This window comes from Carya illinoinensis, chromosome 16, assembly GCF_018687715.1.
Source record: "Carya illinoinensis cultivar Pawnee chromosome 16, C.illinoinensisPawnee_v1, whole genome shotgun sequence".
Taxonomy (NCBI): domain Eukaryota; kingdom Viridiplantae; phylum Streptophyta; class Magnoliopsida; order Fagales; family Juglandaceae; genus Carya; species Carya illinoinensis.
This window is the reverse complement of record NC_056767.1, coordinates 13,743,609-13,765,070: the sequence shown is the minus strand read 5'-3', so window position 1 is coordinate 13,765,070 and position 21,462 is coordinate 13,743,609. Positions and strand designations below refer to the sequence as shown.

Below are 21,462 nucleotides of genomic sequence, written 5' to 3'. Positions count from 1 at the left end.
TCAACCGTTCAAACTATTGTTGCATGGCTTGCAACACAAAGAATGAATTATGAGAGCTATTGTGATTTTGATTTGCATGTGGACAAGTTGTCTGGGAGGCTGAGCAGTGATATGATTAAGGTAGGTCATGCAAGTCTTATTGAACATACTGAAAATCTGGATAAGGCAAGACAGAATGTTAACCAGGAAATAAGACATGTTACATCCATGGAGACACAAGGGGGTCTTGCTGGTGTAATCTTTTCAAATGGTTTACAGGTTGTTAGTTTGGAATTTTTAGGAGGAGAGAACATTGTTGATGCCTTTGATAAAGGTCATACAGCACTGGTTTCTGAATTATTGGCATTAGAATGTCGATCCAATGATATTCTTGTTGAGGAAATTGTATCAGAAGAAAGGCAACCTGATGTGCACTCAAACAATGAAGAAAAAATTGGACTTCAACTGCTTGCTAAGGAGAAATGCTATGAGTCAGATCCTAAGAAGCAAGATACTGTTTCAACATAACTAAGTGGTAAGAAACAATTTGCGAGGTAGTCCCAACAGGTTTTATCCCATCCTTCTAAATTTAATATATTATAGGAACCATGTTGGTGTGGAATGTGTGAGATTTAGGTCGTTCCAAGAGAAGATTGTGTCATTTGGTTAAAAAAAAAAACAAGGTGGCGATTGTGGCTATTTTAGAACCTTTTTCAAAAATTAATAAAATGGAGCATTTACGTGTATCTCTAAGTCTTCAATCTTTCTATAGCAATTCAGAGATAGATGGTAAGTTATGGGTTTTTTGGCGTGCCTCTTGTGAATTTGAGGTGGTCCATGTGTCTAATCAAAGGATCACAATTTGGTTCAGGAATGGTGCAGAAAAAATTATAGTCACTTTTGTTTACGCTAAGTGCAATCAAGTGGAGCAGCGTGAGCTATAGCATAGTTTACAAGAAGTATGTATATCTGATTCATGGATAGTAGTTGGGGATTTCAATATCATAAGAGAGGATAGGGAGAGAATTGGTGGGAATCCAAGACCTTTATCTTCCATGGCAAATTTCAATGACTATTTGGACTCTTGTGGTTTACTAGATCTTCCCATGGTGAGACAGAGAATGTCATGGTGTAATGGACATGAAGGTCGCATGAGAAGCTGGGCTCAGTTAGACCGGGCTCTCATAAATTCTTCTTTTGCAAATTTCTTCCCGATGGTGTACTTTGAATATTTGGAGCAGAAGTCTTCAAATCATTCTCCTATGATCATTAGCTTTCAAAAAATGGCGGTAAGTAAGCATGGTCCTCATCCTTTTTCAATTTCAGAATATGTGGTGCTCTCATGCAGGTTTTTGGCAATGTGTTGAAGAGATTTGGAGTGAACTGGTCCTAACTTATGGTTTGTTAAAATTGGCGGACAAATTGAAGAAGGTGAAGACCGCACTGCGTGCCTATAATTGTAATTTTTTTGGGCATGCGGGGTAGAATATAAAGATGTTGGGGAAGAGGTTGGAGATATTAGAAAATCAGTCACAACCAAAATATGATTTGAATGTTGAGTGTGATTATCTTACCACTAAAATTGAGCTGGATACTTCAGAGCACAAGGAAGAAACTCGTTTATCATAGTTGGCCAAGAAGAAATGGCTGCCAGAGAGTGACCAAAACACTAGTTTTTTTCATGCTAGTGTTAACCAAAAAAGTAAAAAACTAATTACTCAGATGATTCTTGAAGATGGCAAGTTATTGGAGACACCAGAGCAAGTTCATAAGGCTACTACAAATTATTTCCAGGGTTTTCTCACGTCACCAAATTCTGTTGTACAAGGGGATTTATCCAAGTTGCTGGCTGAAGAAATATCGATAGTTGAAAATCTCAAACTTGTCCGTACTCCAACAATTGAAGAGGTTCAGGCTGCTTTGAAATCAATTTCGAAGGAGAGTGCGCTGGATCCTGATGGGTTCGGCTCAGCTTTTTATTTACATTGTTGGGAGTTTATTAAGGAGGTTGTTGTGGATATTTTCTTGGGTACTCCTCTACCTCGCTTTATACATCTTCATACTTTGTTTTGATCCCAAAAATCGAGAAACCAAAGAGCTTTGACAAGTTCAGACTAATTAGTCTTTGTTTTATGGTGTATAAGATTTTTTTCAAAGATATTGGTTCAATGTATGACTCGGTTCTTACCCTGTTTGATTTTGCCTGAACAAGGAGTCTTCATAATGAGTCAAAGTATTTTTTATAACATTAATTTATCCCAAGAATTAGTACAAACCTTAAATAAGAAAGTGAAGGGCATAAATGTTATGCTAAAGAATGATATGGCCAAAATATATGATCGTATTGATTAGTCTTTCTTGGCTTGGGTTCTGGACAAGTTTGATTTTTCTTATCATTTTTGCAAGTTGGTGATGAGCTGTGTGACAATTTCATGGTTTTCCATAATGATGAATGGGACGTATAAAAAAATTTTTCAACATTCCTAGGGATTAAGGCAAGGTGAAACTTTGTCATCTTATGTATTTATTCTTATGGAAGAAGTGTTGTCAAGACTTCTACAAAAGAATTTTGAGGAAGGTTGAATACGTTGCTTTTCACATCTAGTGGGTGCGCCTTTGGTGTCCCATATTCTCTATGCCTATGATCTCCTAGTATTTGTTAATGGCAAGAAAAACTCAGTGTGGAGACTTGTTAATATTTTGGCGATTTATGAGAAATGGTCAGGCCAGTTAATAAATAAAGACAATTCGGCTCTTTTCTTTTTGAAGAAAATTGATATATCAAGACAATAGAGTTTAATGAGATTGACAGGGTTTGTGGAGAGGAAATTTCCAGTGACATATTTGGGAGTTCTCCTAGTGTCAGGCCGTCTAACATCCCAAGATTTAGAGCCTCTAATAACAAAGATACGAAATAAAGTCGCCAACTGGAAATTAAGGTTAGTTTCTCAAAGTGCTCAACTTGTTCTTCTTAAGCACATCCTCTCAAGCATGGCTACTTATCTCTTGGCTATTCTCCATGTGCCTATGGTGGTCTTTAAAAAAATTAATGTTGTCTTGTCTACTTTTCTTTGAGGGGAGATTGGAGGTAAACTGAAAAGAAAATGGTGCACCTTAGACCGTTTATGCAAACCAGTCAAAGAGAGTGGCCTAGGTCTTAGAACCTTTTTAGAAGTACTACGATCCTTACACATGAAATTCGCTTGGAGACTTTTGACGGTTGATAATCTATGGATTAGTTTCTTCCAGGCTAAATATGTCAAATAGGGACATGTGGTGATTGCCAAACTAAGTACTACTACGTCCTGTTTCTGGAAATCAGTTCTTCATGTGCTACCAGACGTGGTTGACAATGTTCAAGTGATAGTTAAGAACAGCGGATCATCTTTCTAGTATGATAGGTGGTTGAAAAGTGGGCCCTTATGTGATTTGACGATTTGAGAGATTTTTGCCATTTTCAAATTTTGAGTCTATGTTGGCAAGACCGTGTCTTACGGTTTCCTATTCTGGGCGGTTTTGACATTTTGGGTAGCTATGAGAAGCCAGGTTTCTATTGTGCGAAATGCCATCAACAAGGACATACTACAGCTATTTGTAGGGTCGAGGAGGGACGTAAAGAAGAAGGGAAACAGAAAGAAAAGACAAAAGTTTGGCAGCGGAAAAATAAAACCATAAGGGGGGAAGCTTCCAGGTCTAAGGATGGGCTCGATACAGAGGAAAATATGGTTTTGGCCAATGAAAAATTGCCAAACATTTTAGAAGAAAACTATGACAAGCAGAATAATTTTGTGCTTGTAGAAAACAATGAGGAAGTCATTATTCCTGGTGATGCCAAGAAAGAAAATGAGCTAAATCAAGGTGTTCAAAATTTTGTAGATAACCAAAAGGAAGATATATAGTGATGAAGAGTGTGAGGAAGTTTGGCGTGATGAGCAATTGGAGGTGGTTCCGAAAACAGTGCAAACACATGTGCCTATTGAGAAATCTCTAGTGTTAGTTGGGAATTCGGACTTGACGCAAAAAATTGATGATGATGTTGAAAAACAGAAAGAGAAATTAGCTTTGGGTTTCTCTTCGGATCAGGCAGAATGAGAAGTTACGAGATTGAAGGGTGAAGAAAAAGCATGTGATTCTGATGGAGTTGCTCTTTCGACTTTTGGAAATAATAATAATAATGGAGATAGAACAGTGAGGAAGTCTCAAAGGGTTCACACCCATTCTCAGAAACTAAATTTATGATAGACACAATTTTATATTGGAATGTTAGAGTGTTGGGGAGTTCAAAGAAGAGATTGAAGTCGTTACTCATGAAGAATAATGTTTCGATTTATGCGATTGCTGGACCCTTTGCTAGAGAAAACTGTATGACTACAATGGATAATTTTTTGTCTTTAAATTCTTTGGATATTTTGGAAGGTTTCGGATGTTTTTCAGGTGTTGTCTTGCACTGCCCAAATGATCACTGGTTGGCTGATGTTGGCTAATCAAAGAGTGCTTCTCACCTTTGTCTATGCCAAATGTACGTATGCGGAAAGAAGGGCGCTATGGGCTGATTTGGGACATAGCCAAATGAATGATTGCCCTTGGATGGTATTAGGTGATTTTAATACTATTCGTATGGATTCTGAAAGAATTGGTGGTCATCTGAGACCATTAATTTCTATATATGAATTTACTGACTGCCTAGACAAGTGTGGGCTTTTTCATCTCTCGAGTAGTGGACAAGCTAGTCTTGGTGTAATGGGCATGAAGGAGTGCCTAGGAGCTAGGCAAAGTTGGATAGAGCGGTGATTAATAATGGTTTTTTAGCTTAATACGCGTTGGCTCATTTAAAGTATTTGAGTCGTAAATCTTCCGATCATTGTCCCATGATTGTGAATTCAGAGAGGCCATTTGTAGCTTATGGTATGGCCCCTTTCCGTTTTCAGAATATGTGGTGTCTTCGTGAGAATTTTTTGTCTTGTGTTCAAGAAGCATGGCATCAACCATATACGAGTTCTAGATTGGTGAAATTAGCTATTAGACTCAAGAGAACTAAACTTGCTTTAAAAGCTTGGAATAAGAATGTGTTCGAACATGTTGATAGTAACTTAAAAGCTTTCGAGGAGAGGCTAGAAAATTTAGAAAACTAGCTACAATTGGGTTATGTCGAAGAGGATTACATGGTGACTAGACTTGAAATTAATGCTTGGGAGAAAAGAGAGGCTATTTGTTTAGGTCAAATAGCTAAAAAGAAGTGGCTGATTGAAGGGGATTAAAACACAAAACTCTTCCATTTAGTAGTAATGCTAAAGAAGTACACCAAGGAGCTGCACAATATTTCTGAAATTTCCTCACTACTTCCATTGATATGGAGTAGGACAATTTAGGCGATATCCTTGATCATGTTATTACGGAAGAAGAGAACAAAATGCTTTGTCTAGAGATTTTTTCCAATTAGCCCGGGGTCTGAGGTAAGGCGATCCCCTATCAGCCTACTTGTTCATTATTATGGAAGAACTTTTGACAAGGTTACTTAGAAATAATTTTGAGGTAGGTCGGATTGGAAAATTCACTCATCCATGGGGGTGCCATTGATTTCACCCTTACTTTATGCTGATGGTCTTTTAATTTTTGCTAATGGCCAAAAAATGTCTATGAAGGGACTTATTGACACTCTTGTGATGTATGAAAGATGGTCGGGCTAGGAAATCAGTAAAGAAAATTCAGCAATTTTTCCTTCTAATCTTAGTAACCCACCTTGAAAACGTGAGTTGTTAAGGAGTATAGGTTTTAAGGAAGCAAAATTTCCGGTGACTTATTTGGGTGCACTTCTGGTTACTGGCAGATTGGTTTCTCGTACTGTTGAGCCACTTGTTGAGAAAATTAGGAAAAAGGTGGCAAGCTGGAAGGGCAGTTTGCTTTCCCAGGGTACTCGTATGATATTACTGAGGCATGTTTTATCTAGTATGCCTATTCATATTTTATCTGTGGTCAATATACCGAAGACCACCATAGATTGGATAAACTCTATTATGGCCAATTTTTTTCTAGGGTGAAAATGAGGGTAAGAGGAAATTGCATTGGCAAGCCTGGTCAAAAATTTGCAAGCCTACTAAGTAATGAGGTTTGGGTTTGAGAGATTTACAAGAAGTTCAAAAATCACTCCACATGAAATTTGCTTACAAGATTCTGACGTCTGAAGATTTGTGGGCAGATTTTTTCAAATCTAAGTATCTACAAGATGGCCACCCTATGTCTTGTACTAGGAAAGCTTCTGATTCACAATTTTGGAGATTAGTTATGGCTTGTGGTCCGGAAGTCATGGAGAATGTCCAGGTTCTACTGAGAAGCGAAAATTAATTCTTTTGATATGACAGATGGTTGGCATCAGAGCCTCTCTCAGTTAGGATTACTTATGATCCTAATAAAAAACTTCAGATTAAAGAATGTTGCGTGGATAATAATTGGAATATTGAGATTTTGAGGGATCTTGTGGGGGATGAGATCATGGAAGAAATTATTCAAACTAGAATTAATGGGCGTGATGGTTTAGATATTTGTATCTAGAAGCCATTTCCTGATGGTAAGTTCACTACAGCTTCTCCCTGGGAGGTTTTTCGGAAACAACAAGAGATTGTGTTGTGGCATGACTGGTTCTGGAAAAGAATTATGCCTATAAAATATCCATATGTAATTGGAGAGCTTGGTTTAATAGTCTTGCAATGAATGAAAGAGTGCAGGAGAAGGGGATATCACTAGCGTTGGCTTGTGATTGCTGTTGTTCGTAAGGAAGGAAATCCATTGATCATGTCTTGGCCAATGGAAATATTGCTACTCAGATATGGGATCGTGTGAGTAAATTGTTGAATGTGCCATGCTTGCTTTTTTATACTTGGAAGGCTAGAATCTCAACATGGATGCTAGCGGCAAAGAAGGCTTTGTTATCTGGTAATTTAATTGGTATGTTTCTATGCATCATTACATGGTGTCTATGGAATAGTAGATGTAAAGCTAGAATAGAGGGGAAGCTAGAATAGAGGGGTTGAAAGCTAGTGCAAAACAAGTATGGAGGTCGGTCAAATGTGGCTTAAAATCCTAGCTACAAAATTGAAGGTGCTCAAAAATTTTTCTACTCAGGATGTTCGCTTGTTGAAGGAATTTAATTTGGAATCACCCAACGTTGCAACTGTCCGGAAATGCAGGCTAGTGCGGTGGATTAAACCTCCTTGTGGATGAGTTAAAATAAATTGTGACGAAAGTGCTCGAAGTAACCCAGGTTCATTAGGGGATGGTGGTATTTTGAGAGATGCTAATGGTGATTGCAAAGAAGCATTTTCCAATCACTACGGTATTGGCTCCAAAAATAGAGCAGAGTTGAGGGTTTTGTTTGATGGCATGCTGCTTTTCAAGAGGCTATCATACTTTAATGTAATTGTTGAGAGTGATTCTAAAATCATTATGGACTGGTTTAGAGCAAGTAAGTGCACCCTATGGTATTTATAGGACTTTTGGGATGAGTGTATTAAAGAGATGCAAGAGATGAATGTTCGGATTGTTTATCAATTACATGCGAGTAATCAAGCGACAGATTTCTTGGTTAAGCTAGGCAAAAGTGGCAATAATGTTAACTATGAAGACTTACATGAGTTACCGAGATTATTAAAGGGCATTCTTTGTATTGATAAGTCCGAATTGCTAGCTATTAGACGTTAATTTGCTATTGTTTGGATGTTAGGTTTCGTTAGGCTTGTTTAGAGTTCTTTGGTTTTATTACATAGGCCTGTTTAGACTTGTGTTTTATTGTTTTGTTTTATTGTTTTCCTTCTTTATGTTTTGGTTGGTTTGTGTTTGGGAGAGTTTGATTTGCCTAATTGTAATCTCCCAGATACTTCACTTGTAACTATGGTATTCATCCGTCATAAATAAGAGCTTATTAATAAATTTGGGACGGAGCCGTTGTGTGGCTACTGGCTCTTCCTAAAAAAAATAAAAAGTGGGCCCCTATGCAGCAACTTTGAGCCGAGAGTTGTGGGACTCAAAATTAAAGATGTATGGGTTGATGGCTCTTGGGATGAACGTAAGCTTATGAAGTTGGTTGGTCTTGAAAAGGCTAGGAAAATTATGCAACAAATAGTTACTGGCAAAGAGGGAGAGGATATTACCATCTGGAATCCTGCAGTTGATGGAAAATTTTTTTGAAGCAATGCTTGGGACTTAATTCACATAAAGAGAGTTGAGCAGCCTGTTTTGGACTGGATTTGGAATCCGTTGTTGCCAAAGAAAATATCCAGTTATATGTGGAAAGCCAAGTTTGGTGCACTAGCAGTGGATACTCGAGTCCAATCGTTGGGTATTCCACTTGCATCTCGTTGTGACTACTGTTTAAAACGGGAAGAAGAGTCGGTGTAACATGTGTTAAGGTCAAGCGATATTGTGTCTTAGGTCTAGGCATTGGCATCAATCACACTTGGTTTTCCTAGTTTTGAGGGTTCAACATGGTGGGCGACGATAAGGTTGTGGGTTTCTTATGCAAAAAAATCAAGTCATCATGGAAGTTTAATTGGCATATTATCGTCTCTCATTACTTGGCGATTATGGTTAAGGAGATGTAAAGCTCAGATGGTGGGAGTGTAGGAGTCGGCAATGGGTGTGTGGTTGATGGTGAAGGTATGGCTACGTAAATCTCTTCACTTATGATTCAAAAATTGTCTATTTCCTCTACTAATGAGTCCATTCTATCAACACTCGAGGTGCCTTTTATTAATTATTCAAAGAGAAGACCAAAGCTCATTTTTTGGAGAAAATTAGATTAAACCAAATGTGGATGGAAGCTGTTGTGGTAATCCTGGTGATTGTGGTGGAGGGATATTTTACGAGACCATGGAGGGAATTTTATAAGCGTTTTCTCTACATGTTTTGGGCATGATACTAACAATGAAGTGGAACTGTGAGACTTAATAGTTAGTATTGGAGTTTCCAAAGAGATGGGTTTCCTATAGGTTACGATCGAATGCGACCCTAGGCTTTTGGTTAGCTGGATAAAAAAATCAAAAGTGCATGGGTTGGTACCTATGGGACTTTTGGAATGAGTTGATGATTTCTTTACATGGCCTTCATTTTACCATCGAGCATCAATTCAGAGAATGGAATAGTTTGGCAAATTTTCTTGTTAGGATGGGAGAGGAGATTCTTAATAGATGATTTACTACAATTGACTCTTTACCACTAAAGTTAAAAAAGCATGATTTGTTTAGACAAGATTGGTCTTCCAAGCATTAGAATTTAATTGTTTTAGCAATTTTGAGATGTTTTGCTTTAATTATTCTTTGTTTGGTTTTAAGGTGTTTGGTAGTAATAAGGTTTTCTCCATCATAAGTGAAGGTATATAAATGAAGTAATTTTCAATCTTTGGAAGAAGGAAAGAAAAAAAAAAAAAAAGTTAGAACCCAAAGATGTAGCTGGGGTACAGAACGACGACGTTGGCTTATTTCTGCTTTTTTATTTTTATTTTTATGTGAAGAAGTTTGCCACACAACGTGGCTTGATATCATTGGAAGATACGAAGAAGGTATACGTATCGACCGTAGAGCCTTCCCCTTCCCCTTACCCTTACCCATATCCGTTTAAACCGTGCCTTCGCACTGAGACTGAGGAACGCAACCAACGTCACACACCTATCTTCCATGGCAGCTCTCCTCTGTCTATCAACAACACTGCCTCCCTCCTCTTTCAAGGTTTTCTTTCTTTCTGTCTGTCTGTCTGTGAAGCTATTTCCATTGTTTATTCCTCCGCAATAGTCGTTCTGCTGTCTGTTGTAGGGAAGTTTTACGAAGTTGAGGCCAAGTCCATGTCGGTTCCAATCGCTCAAGCTAAACCTCAGGAGCAGAGAAAGGCGACCATTAATTGTTCTCAACCAGGCAGATGCTTTTGTTGCGCAGGCTCCTTTGTCCAGCGTTCGGTTCCGGCTTGACAATCTGGGCCCGCAGCCGGGGTCGAGGAAGAAAGCGAAGAGAAAGGGGAGAGGTATATCGGCAGGGCAAGGGAACAGCTGCGGGTTCGGTATGAGGGGTCAGAAATCGAGGTCCGGGCCCGGAGTAAGGAAGGGGTTTGAGGGTGGCCAAATGCCGCTATATCGGAGAATACCCAAGTTGAAGGGAATTGCGGGAGGTATAATGGCTGCTTCTGCTGGTTTTTATGGTTGAATTTTCGTGTTTTGATTGAAATCAATGTTGGGCTCATGTTAGTGTTTTAAATTTGGTATATTTGCGTGTGTAAAATTAGGTAGAATTATGTTGCATTGTAAGTTTTGAAAATAAAAAATCCGTCCTTGGGTGTCTAGTACTACGACATTTTGGAGTTACAGAAAACTCCATGCTGTGTTGGCAAACTTGGCGTGGATGGGGGAATTGTTGTATTGTATTGGGCTTTGGTAAAACCGATTGTGTCGCGAATCTTGACCACTTCTCATGAATGGCAGGCTTACAATTCAACTTCTACCCTTGATTTAGTTCTCTTTCAGGCTAATCCGTAAGGGGAGAAGCCTTTTATTTCGTTATCCTTTTATTTCCCATCCTTCTTTGTAGATACAATCAGAGCTTTGTAGGAGTGAACTAGAAGTGTTTTGTGGATTACATATTTTGTATCTCCTCGTGTTGTCTTGATGAGTAATTTGTGTTTTAGTGAGAGAAAACTTTGCTGCTTTGAGGAACCGATATAGTTGGAGAATAGAGATTGCTAAGTACAAAAGATTCATGGGCTATCTTTCTGTATTACACATTGTGCCTAGTCTCATTAACATGGGTACAGGCCTGGTGGTTTTTTTTGTTGGTGGGTTCCAATTAATGCTATGGCCGAAAGGGATACGTTTAATTTCTTTGTTTGGTGATAAGTTGAGTTCTAACCCAGCTATAGAGATGGAAAAAATAGTCTACCATGTTGTTTCTGAAATGTCAGTTCACAAGTACCCTCTCCCAGGGAACTTTGTGCCTTAAGCTTTCATTTCAACCAAAGTTTTGAAAACTGTTCCATTCCAGGCCGGAATTTGCCGTTCCGGAACAGTAGCTGGAATGGTGGCGCTGAACATTTCGTACGGGGTTCAATTCCGGTCGTTCCAGTGTGCTTCGGGCCATTCAGGCCGAAATGACTATTTCGGTCCAAAATTTAAATACTGATGGTTTTTTGTCTAGAAACCCATGGCATATCCGTAATTTGCCTCATCTCATATTTTTCTCTCATTTCTTTTATGATTTCTGCGATCTCACCCTCCCATTTCAAACATCTCAGAAACTAAGAAACATATCAAGACCTAGGTTTTCTTATTTCTCCCACTTCACCAATCTCCAGTGACCGAAAATCGGCGTCTATGTGACAATGCCACCTCCACAACGTCGCAGCTCCCTCGTGTTCCTCTGCCTTTCCTCTACCGTAACTTTTAGAAACGTAGATCCCCTTTCACTTCAATGCAGATATTAGATTATTGTTGTATAAAAATCCAGGAGCAGAATGAAAATGAAGCAATTGATCTCATATTATTTGTGAAATTACTTCTGCAGTAATGAAAATGAAGCAGCTGATCAGAATGACAGTTCAGAGTTCTATGTTAATTATGCATAACCAATATACTTTGGTGGAAACCTCTTATCCTGAGTAATCATTTGATGCCAATAATGCCACAATAAACAAATATCTGATCTGTAGAGTCTTTAAGATTAAATGTTGTGAATTTTTAGCGCAAAGTTGGCCTTGTTTATTCCTGAATTTCTTTATCATCATTTTCGTTGTATTTATCATCACTATCTAAGAAGGTAGTTTATGCGATGATAAAGTTACATGAGGCATGCCTTGTTGCCTTAATTGATCTATTGCATTTATCTTCTACAGTGGAATAATGGAATTGCCGTGGATGGGATAGTTTAGAAGGGCAATTTTGTTAGGACTGTTTACTGGATTCATGTCATATTTACTCTATGAGCAATGATGAATCCAGGCATCTTTTAAGTTTGTATGTATGATTTTTAGACTTGTAGTTGTAGTGATTTTATTTTGGAATATAGTTATATATAAATATATATATATATATAATTTATCTATATAACTTATCAAAAAAAATATAATTTATCTATATAATGTCTATCCTGAAATGGTACACCGAAATGTACGGGTATCGAAATATTCCGTTCCAGTGCCTCAACCGAAACGGTCACCGGAACGGAATTCAAAACTTTGATATTTTCAACTTAGTGATGTTCAAGGCAGTAATACCATTCATTAAACAGGGTGTCATTTTCCACCATGTTATGCTGCTTTATTCTCAATTAGCTTCCCATTGTACATGTAATATGCCTTCACCCCTTAGTAAGTGTACTGAGAATATATGCAGAACCTTAGAAGAAAGACCTTCCCATGCAATATGACAATTATGTAACGTGCCTTCACATTACTTTACATATACTGAGATTCCTATGGTCCAGCCACAAAATATGAATTATGGCCATAAAAAAAAGTAATAGCATTGATAACGCAAAATGGAAAGTGATTTTACTTGAAAATGGAATCTTTTATGATGCATTGTTGTTTTATCTTTATTTGTTTATATTAGTACAGCTTGTTATCTCTAGAATTAGGAGTCTTTTTCAGTTCATTTGTTTGTCTCTTATTTTATTAGGATTACAAGTCTTTGGTCAGGTCAGAAAGTTTAGTTCAACCAGTTCTCTGATTTAGAATACTAGAAAACCAGTGGAAGGCCTCTAAGAGAGGTATATTGAATTGAGAACAAAATTTACCGAGATAAGTCTTCTTTTATCTGGTGTGATGCCATCTTTCTCTAAGAAGGCAGTGAGACTTTATTCTTTGGTCAACTGTCGTTGAAATCTGTGTGATGCTACCATCCCTTTTCTTTTCTTATCCTTAGGAGTGGGGTGATAACATTTTTTTTTGTTTAGAAATACAATTCCATGTGTGTGGGTGAGCGTGATTGCATAAGTATAACGTCTCATTGATGTATTTCTCTTTTCTCTATTTTTTTTAACAAGGTATGCATGCTGGTTTACCTAAGTATGTCCCAGTTAATTTAAAGGACATAGAAGCCGCTGGGTTTCAAGAAGGAGAAGAGGTGTCTTTGGAGACATTGAAGAAGAAGGGTTTAATTAATCCATCAGGAAGAGAACGGAAACTCCCTCTAAAGGTACAAATTATACTTATATTTTTTGTATATAGTTTCTTCTTTTAATAGTTAAGATAAAAATTTAATTGAAAGAAAAGTAGGCATAGCCCAAGTACACAGGAAGCATACAAAGAATACACCTAACGACAACTAGGAACTAGTAATGGATGCAAGCAAATCATGAAAACTAACCCCATTATAATCGATAACAGAAGCCCAAGAAAAAAAGTGTGTTGAAAAAGAATCTCCTAAGCTCATCCAAGGAACATTCCCGATGTTCAAAGCATCAACTGTTTCTATCCATCTCAAGACACCACATAATACAAAGAGGAATAATTTTGCACACAGCAGCAATATGGATGTTACCCCGAAGACCTCTCCAACACTCAAAAAGTATTTGTATAGAGTTTGTCTTTCCCATAAAGTGAAATTCTACTAGGGTTGTGTTAAAATCTCGAACTCTGACTTTAAATCTTTCACCTTTGACTCCACTTTGATCATAACCATAATTTTTGGAGATCAAGTTTAAGTTGAGAATTTTAAAAATATTAGAATCCGAGTCGTCCAATCAAGGCCAAAAAAAATGTGACTCTGACACCATTTTTATTTTTTAAAATCAATTCATTTCATGTTTTAATCAAAAGAACCATTTTTTTAATCTATATGATGTTCAGCACATCTGGTCTATCTGTAAGTTCTTATATTACTGAGTTTAAGGTTTCGAGACTCCCTCACCCCATTACTGCACGCCTTTTTACTCACCCTCAAAAGTCAAAACGGTGCCATTTGACTTTTTAATCATTGTTCTTTTTCTCTCACAATCTCTTGTTTTAACTCACTGCCTAAATCCCTTATTCGTTAGCCACACTTATTTCTCATGCAGCAGACTCTTGCCCTCTCTCTCACACTTCCTTGCACTCCATCCTCAACACCACTGCTTTGGCTCAGTTTAATGGCTACTGATATGGCTCTCGTGGTTGGCTTCTCTCCCTAGCCTCATTCTTGTGGCAAATCTCTCTTCAATTTTGTTCAAGCCCTATCACTGGAGTTCTTTCCATTCAATTTAATCAGTTTATATTTTCCTTTTTCTGGTAATCAAGTATCACTCTGATTCTGGCTTCTGATATATATATATGTTATAATGGAAAATACTTCGTTCATAACCAAAGAAAGTGTACAAAAGACAACTTACACAGCAGCATCTAACAAGACTCTAGAAAGCAGAAAATCTAGACATTGATACCATTGTACGGTATCATCTATCATTCGTGCATGTCTTGCCAACAAGTGAGCCGCCTCATTCCCTTCATGGCCTACAAGAGAAACTTCATGATCCATTAGCCAACGAAGGAGAAGTTGTATTTGCAGAATCAAAGAATTCTGACTGGATAAATCAGATCCCCGAGAGTAAATAGCATCAATAACCCCCAAAGAATCCCCTTCCAGAATCAAAGCTGAAAAACCCAGATGTAAAACCATCTGTAGACCTCGGTGCAGCCATAGCTTCAGCGTCATCAACTTCAAACATAACAACCTCTTTTCGACACATAGCTGGCAAAACCTCACTCTTTTTGTTGCACACTCTCACTCCAAGACCCACAGTACCAGAAGAACGGAATAAAGCACCATCAAAATTAAGGTTAACTTTACCTTGTGTTGGTGGAACCCATGAGAGTACCTTTTCTCTATGTACAAGCAAATGAGTAAAAATTCTGGCTTCTGATGTTTGGTTTCCATATTTTTATTTTGTTTGTTTTAATAGAATTTATCATTTTTATTATTCTGGGATCAGTATTATATTGATCTCCATTCACCAACTCCAACTGTACTCTGACACCGAGCATGGGGAGCAAAGGCAGAGTTAGATCCTACTTGAAGTTGGAGTTGGAGACCAAAACTGACACAACCCTGTTCAGAGTCCAAGTTCGGCATTATAGATTCCGACTTCATTTGAGTTAGAGCCCACCCCAAACTTCTACCATCTTTTGTTCTGACTAGCCTTCCAAAAATTTATGAAAAATTGTGTGGGTTTTTCCTTTGCTGTATAATTTTGAAAAACACAAGCAAGAGAATAGATTTTCCTATGTGACAACTATTCTCAATCATACTATACTGCGGGCTGCTGCCCTCCAACTAACAGACTTGCTTTTATGGAGTATCGATGCTATGTTGAGAGGAATTTTTAAAATGATATTACTACACCTTTATAGATTGTACTGCAATCCATAGAGTACCACCTGGTTGGGATAGGGCTCGGTTGATTCAGAAAGGGCACTAGGATAGCATTTCATATATTGGTGCACTTCAAGTTGTCCTCTACCAAATGTAATTTCTTTTTGACCAGATGTAGAACATTCTTTTGTATCTACGAGTTTCAAGACTTAAAATCTTCTGGATTTATAGACAATAATTTGCAATCTATAGCATTAGGATCTGACAAATGAGGTGTAGGCCATTTGGCTATCCAACTGATCAACAATAATATAGGACATTACTTAAACCACCCTTTCATGTTTAATTCATGGAATTTACTAAGTTCAAAGAGACTAAAGATTATGACGCTCCTATGGTAGGTATCACTCTCTCTAGGGAAGCCCTGTAATTTATCTGTTCTTTGTATCCCACATTTTACCTGTTAATGTATAACTTTCGTTTACCCCTGAGATTGGGATTTTAAAGGGAAACAGCTTTTCTTTCTCTTGATTAACCCTATCAGTTATTTGACACCTTTTTTAGCTGGCATGACTGGATTTGATTATTTTTTGCTAGCATGTGAGAGTTGATGCACTTACCCAAAGGTCTGAGTTCTTCAACAACCCCCTTTGGTGGCCATCTTTGAGGTGTTTGTTTTGATAATTACCTGGTAGATTTGAGTGGGCTGGTAGTTATGGGTGGTGGGAGTAGATGTGCTAGATACTAGTTGTGTGCTCAAATAGCCCCGACTCTCATCAGCTAAACTATTAATATTTTTTTTTAAGTAAAAATATATTAAGATCAATACGTTTAACCAAGTAGACTGGGTGTATACAGCTAAACTATTAATATTTATACATCTACAGTATCTGTCATGCCTCCTGCCTAGTTTTCATCATGTTGGCAAATTCAGTTGCACAATTTCAAGAATCACTCTCCTCTACTCAAAGACAACAACATCACTATTGCATCATTTGTGCTGGCAAAGAACCTACCAATCGTGGGTTACCGTGATGCAAGATTCACTCTAATAATAGATGAGAATTTATGGCTTCTGCATATGTTTCCTCTTGGTTTCAGGTTCTAGGTGATGGGGAAGTAAGAATGAAGCTGAACATAAAGGCCCGTGCCTTTTCAGTGGCAGCTAAGGAGAAGCTTGAGGCTGCTGGCTGTTCCCTCACTGTGCTTCCTGGCCGAAAGAAGTGGGTAAAGCCATCAGTTGCCAAGAACTTAGCACGTGCCGAAGAGTACTTCGCCAAGAAGAGAGCTGCTGCTGCTGATGCATCTGAACAAGCTTCTGCTTGAACCACCTGTCAGCAGCTGCATCAGCACTCTTTCTCAAGAAAATTGTAGAGTAGGAATTGGCAACATCATGCTGGGTGTTCAATTCTTTTCCTTTTTTTTTTTTTTTTTTTTTTAACCTTTTTCCATTTGGGTTTTTCCCCCCTTCAGTTTTTTTATGCTGTAGTTGCATTTTATATTTCTTCTAAGTGTAATAATATTGTTCATTCATTGTGAAATTGGTGAAAATTAGCTAATTTTGCTGTCTCTTGCTTGTTTAGATGGCGTAATTATTGAAGTGCAGGGCTAATAATGTTGCATTAGATATTACAATAATGCTATATACAGTTTTAGAATATATAAGTTCTGTGTACTATTTTTGAAAAATAATAAAGCCGTTAAAAGTAGGTTTTTTTTTTTTTTTTTTAAATGTAGGTTTCAAGTTACTTCTTCTATTCTAAAACTGTGAAAATCTTTTCTAGACCAAAAAGTAACTCGAGTATAATTATTTGCATACGCATTTGTCTTGAGGAAGACTCAGATGCAGAAGTAATAGAGGATAGTTATCCGGATGAACTGAAGTGTTTGTTGGGAAGAAGGTGGTAGATGGCATGAAGGCTAATAAAGGTTAGGGTGGGGTCATCAGATAAGCCAGAAGATGACGTGGAAACACCAGAACCCTACGATTTTGACAGTGCATTCTTATATAGGCGCAACTGAGATTTAAGAAGTTAAGAACTTGAATGGTTGCAGTGACATATGGCAATCCAGCTCGGTGCTGTTTAGGCTGTCATAATAGCCGGTGGTACTGTGAGAATGGTTCAGGAAGTTGATGAAAAAGTCGCTATCATCCCATAAATTCTCTCGATTTCTATGATCATTTACAAAATTATTTCTCACTCCTCTTCAGCCATGACCACTTGCTGTAAAGTTCGGCTGCCATGGTCGTTGTCTCCTCAGTTCATGAAGCGCCAATCATCGTCGCCTAAGCAAGTTAAGCCGCCGTCAAGTTGCTGTCCCCTCGGCCAAGTTGATACTTCTATGCACCATACCTATACAAAATCATGACACTACTTTCTTTATGGGTTTTCTCATGGTTGCAAAAGCTTTGCTTGCAGACTGCTCAGAATGTGATTTCGGGACAATACCTTATAATGTTTCAGACCATGTAGGATTGATTTCATGAGAAAAACAACCACAACTCAAAATGTGCTCACTTTGACCAATTGTTTGTTGCCTTTTTATAACATATATATATATATATATATAATATGCTTCATTTGTGTTCCATGTTTAAGCTTTAGGTTGCCCTGGTTGTTCCTGTTAAGGGTAAAATATCACAGGGTCCAAAATGATTCTCAAGGTCTAGCCCATAAAAGGGCCATCACTAGAGGACAAAAGAATGGAAAATGAAAAGGGACAAAAAAGGAAGAGAAAGTAAGGTGATGTAAGGAGGAAAAGAGGGGAGAAAACATAAAGGATGGGTAATGTGACATGAAGTAATGGAAGGCAAGAGATAAAAGGCAAGGGACTTACGACTTAATAGGCCTTCTGGCGGACTTTTTGATATGTTTTATTGGCAAGACTTCTCATGAAGACTTCTTCAACCTCCAGACATGAGTTTCAACCATAGAGTCAAGAACAATAAGAGAGACCTATAAAATTTATTGTACAATAAAGATGAGAGATCATGCGAGACTATAAATCAAGCTTATTATAGTATATTTTCCCCTACCCGAGTTCTTGTGGACATAGGCCTAATGCCAAACCACGTAAGTTTGCGTGTCTATCTCTTTTTTATTTTTCTTATATTTATCTATTGTTCACTGCCTTGGATATATACACCGACGCCGTATAGCCGCACCAGATCAGCCGGGAGCCCACACAGTACTAATCCAGGCCCAGCTCAACCTTTGCACTGTCAAAGATGGATCATTCTCCCCTCTCAGCCTAAAATTGAAGACTAGAGCTACTGAGGACTTGGCCAAAAAATGTACGAGAGATGACATCAACAATTCCATTTATACTATGGAGTTAATTGCTAAACTTTTAAAAAAATATTGCTATATCCACAAATGAATTATATAAAATAATTTCTTAAACTAACGTTGCTTCATCTGATCTATTAAATTACTTTATAATAAAAGTAATTTTACAATCTAACGAACTATATCAAGCCTTATCAGATTATTTTTCCTTTTTAGCATATTAATCTCAATTTGAAATATTTTTATTTGTTAACAAGTTTTTTTCCGCCCTTTCTTTGCCTTTAACATCATTTGTTTTTTCAATCTTCTAAGATCCTTTTCTTTAATTTTCACAACAACTTTTCCATACTTGCACCTATTTTTTTCATTAATTAAATTTCATCATTTTTTTTACATTTCAATAGCCAAGAAGATTTGGTCTCTTTTGACAATATTTTTTATTCTTTTTCTTTGGAACCTATCAAGCAGATACATTTTCAAGATTTATTTTATAAAAAAAAGGCATTTGAGTTCAATAATGCACCCTTACTTAAAGCTTTTGAATATATCTTTAGCAATGTGTGCATAAATGCTCTTGTATTTACGTCGGTTGGTCCCTCCAAGAAAAAATTCCTGATTCGGCCCAATGACACGTGAGTGGTTACAAATTAGTGAACCCAAATCTTGAGCTCTCGGACTCTCGCTAGTATATTTTGTATGTTTTTGTTTTTTTTATACTTTTTTTCACGTGCATTTTTTTAATATTTTTAAAAAATAAAAAATTTATAATATTATTAAAAAATACTTCCTTAATTATTAAATAAATAAATCTCAACAGTAACTCCCAGCAGCAGGAATGATAGGATTTTCTTTTAATTATTAGAAGACAAACTTGAATAGAATGAAGATAGTATACGTAACTAAAAAGCAAACTTATCTTCTTTGAAAACCTCCTACACTTCTGAAAATAGAACTGCATCGTGAGAGATGATGCAAACATTTGTGGCTCGAAAATCAATTTTGGGCGCATTAACAACCAAAAATGATCTATAGACAATGGCCAACTATGCCATGTGTTTATGCTCAAGGAGATGCATGCGTTTACCCTCAACCGTGTCATTTTGTTGATGTATATCCTGATTCCTGACATAGTAGACAATATTGGCCAATGCTTATACTGCAAATAATAATAATTTATGAAATTCACCATCTTTATCGGTTCGCAAAAATTTGATTTTAAGTAAGAATAAAAATTTCAATGAGCACAAAATTTGAGAGAACGAAAAAGACATCAAAGTTATTAATTAGTAATGGGATAAAGCTAAGCATAACGAATTAAATAGTCTATAAAGGAAACAAAATATTAAAAACAACTAAAATTATAGTAGGAGACGGACCCCAAACATTGGCATACACAAGATCTAAAGGAAATTGAGAACTTGACACTGTATTAGGAAACACTAACCGATGAATTTTGGCACCTTCGTAGGCTACATTTAGATGTTGAGTTGACATAAGTTTAACCCAATTCTTTATGAATAGTAATAAATTGAGATGTTGAACAAACATCATTCGCTCCAACTCTGACACTAACTTTGTCCTTCAACTCCGACTTTGATATTGTACATATATTATAGAAATATATGTGTTTATCTATACATTCATCATATATATTTTATATAACTATAACTTATAAAATTAGTTCAATTCAATAATAGTATGAGCTAAATATTATAAACATATTTATACTATAATATAAATAGACTATATTGACTAACAATAGTTTAATATATATAAACATCATACTATTACTACCATGTAATACAAATGTATAATAACATGTTATATTAATGCATAAATACTAATATATAAATTTATAATAGCACGTAATATTAATGTATAATAACTAAAATATAATAACATATAATAGTAATGTATAATAACCAATGTATAAAACATATAGTACTAATATATAATAACATGTATACTAATATATAGAGTTGTAAAAAAGTTAATTCACAAGTTTTTCTAGTGAGAGAATCTCCATCTTCTCTCTAGGCAAAAGAAGCTGAATACCGTCCGAGGGAGGAGGGGCTCGCCTCCTCCCTCCCTCCTCCTCCAACCATTTCCTTCCTTTTTTTTTGCTTTTTCTTTTTCTTCTAAAATGAAAATCTGTGTCCTATGGCCTCCACCAGAGGATGTGTTCCGTCCCGAGGCCTCTTCTCCGTTTTTACACCTAGCTGGGCGGAGATTGGTTTTTTTGGGGGTGGAGGTTCTCGGTTCTGTGTTGGGTGATGCTCCTGACTAGTGTGGTATAGTCTTCTGTGGGGTTTGCTCAGAGGATTACGGTGTGAGTTGATCGGATTTTTTTTCCTGGAGAGGATTTTTGCATGTTAGTTTTGGGTATTTCCCGTGGGGTGAAGGATCTCTGTTTTAACCATGGAAAACAGAGGGTTTTTTCGGGTGGTATGCCGAGCTGCATGGAGGTTTCAAAGGGGTTTTGGGGTGGAGTCCGGATGTAACTCATGGCGATTCACTCCTTGGGATGGTGGCCGGAATCGGGTGTCGCAGTGTTCTCCTTGTTTTTTATTTTCCGTTTCGTTTTTGTTTTTCGTTTTGGGTATTTAGATCTGCTAGATATGGTCTTTGGTTTGGGTGTCTGGAATAAGCCTCTCGCCGGCTCGATTGATTTTGTCTTCGGCTTCTGTTTAGTCTAGCCGAAGTGGTGGAAGGATGGTTTCGGTGGTTATGGGCTGGCGATGGTGACGGGGATGAACCTGGTATAGGTTTTGGCCGGGGCGAAGGAGCTTGCTGATCTGGTTTTTGGCGTGTGGTTTTTATGGGCTGCTTACCCACGGCTGCCATGCTTTCACCTGGGTCGGTGGTGCTCTCCATGCA

At 37.3% G+C, this 21,462-nt stretch overlaps 1 protein-coding gene across 1 annotated transcript; it reads left to right on the top strand.

Moving 5' to 3' along the window:
- The first annotated feature begins 9,528 nt into the window (after positions 1–9,528).
- Positions 9,529–16,877, top strand: LOC122299457 (50S ribosomal protein L15, chloroplastic). The gene is made up of 4 exons (XM_043109769.1): positions 9,529–9,695; positions 9,780–10,128; positions 12,993–13,144; positions 16,397–16,877. Exons 1-4 carry the CDS (start codon positions 9,645–9,647, stop codon positions 16,619–16,621), a joined length of 777 nt encoding a protein of 258 aa, XP_042965703.1. The 5' UTR covers positions 9,529–9,644; the 3' UTR covers positions 16,622–16,877.
- Positions 16,878–21,462: the final 4,585 nt, after the last annotated feature.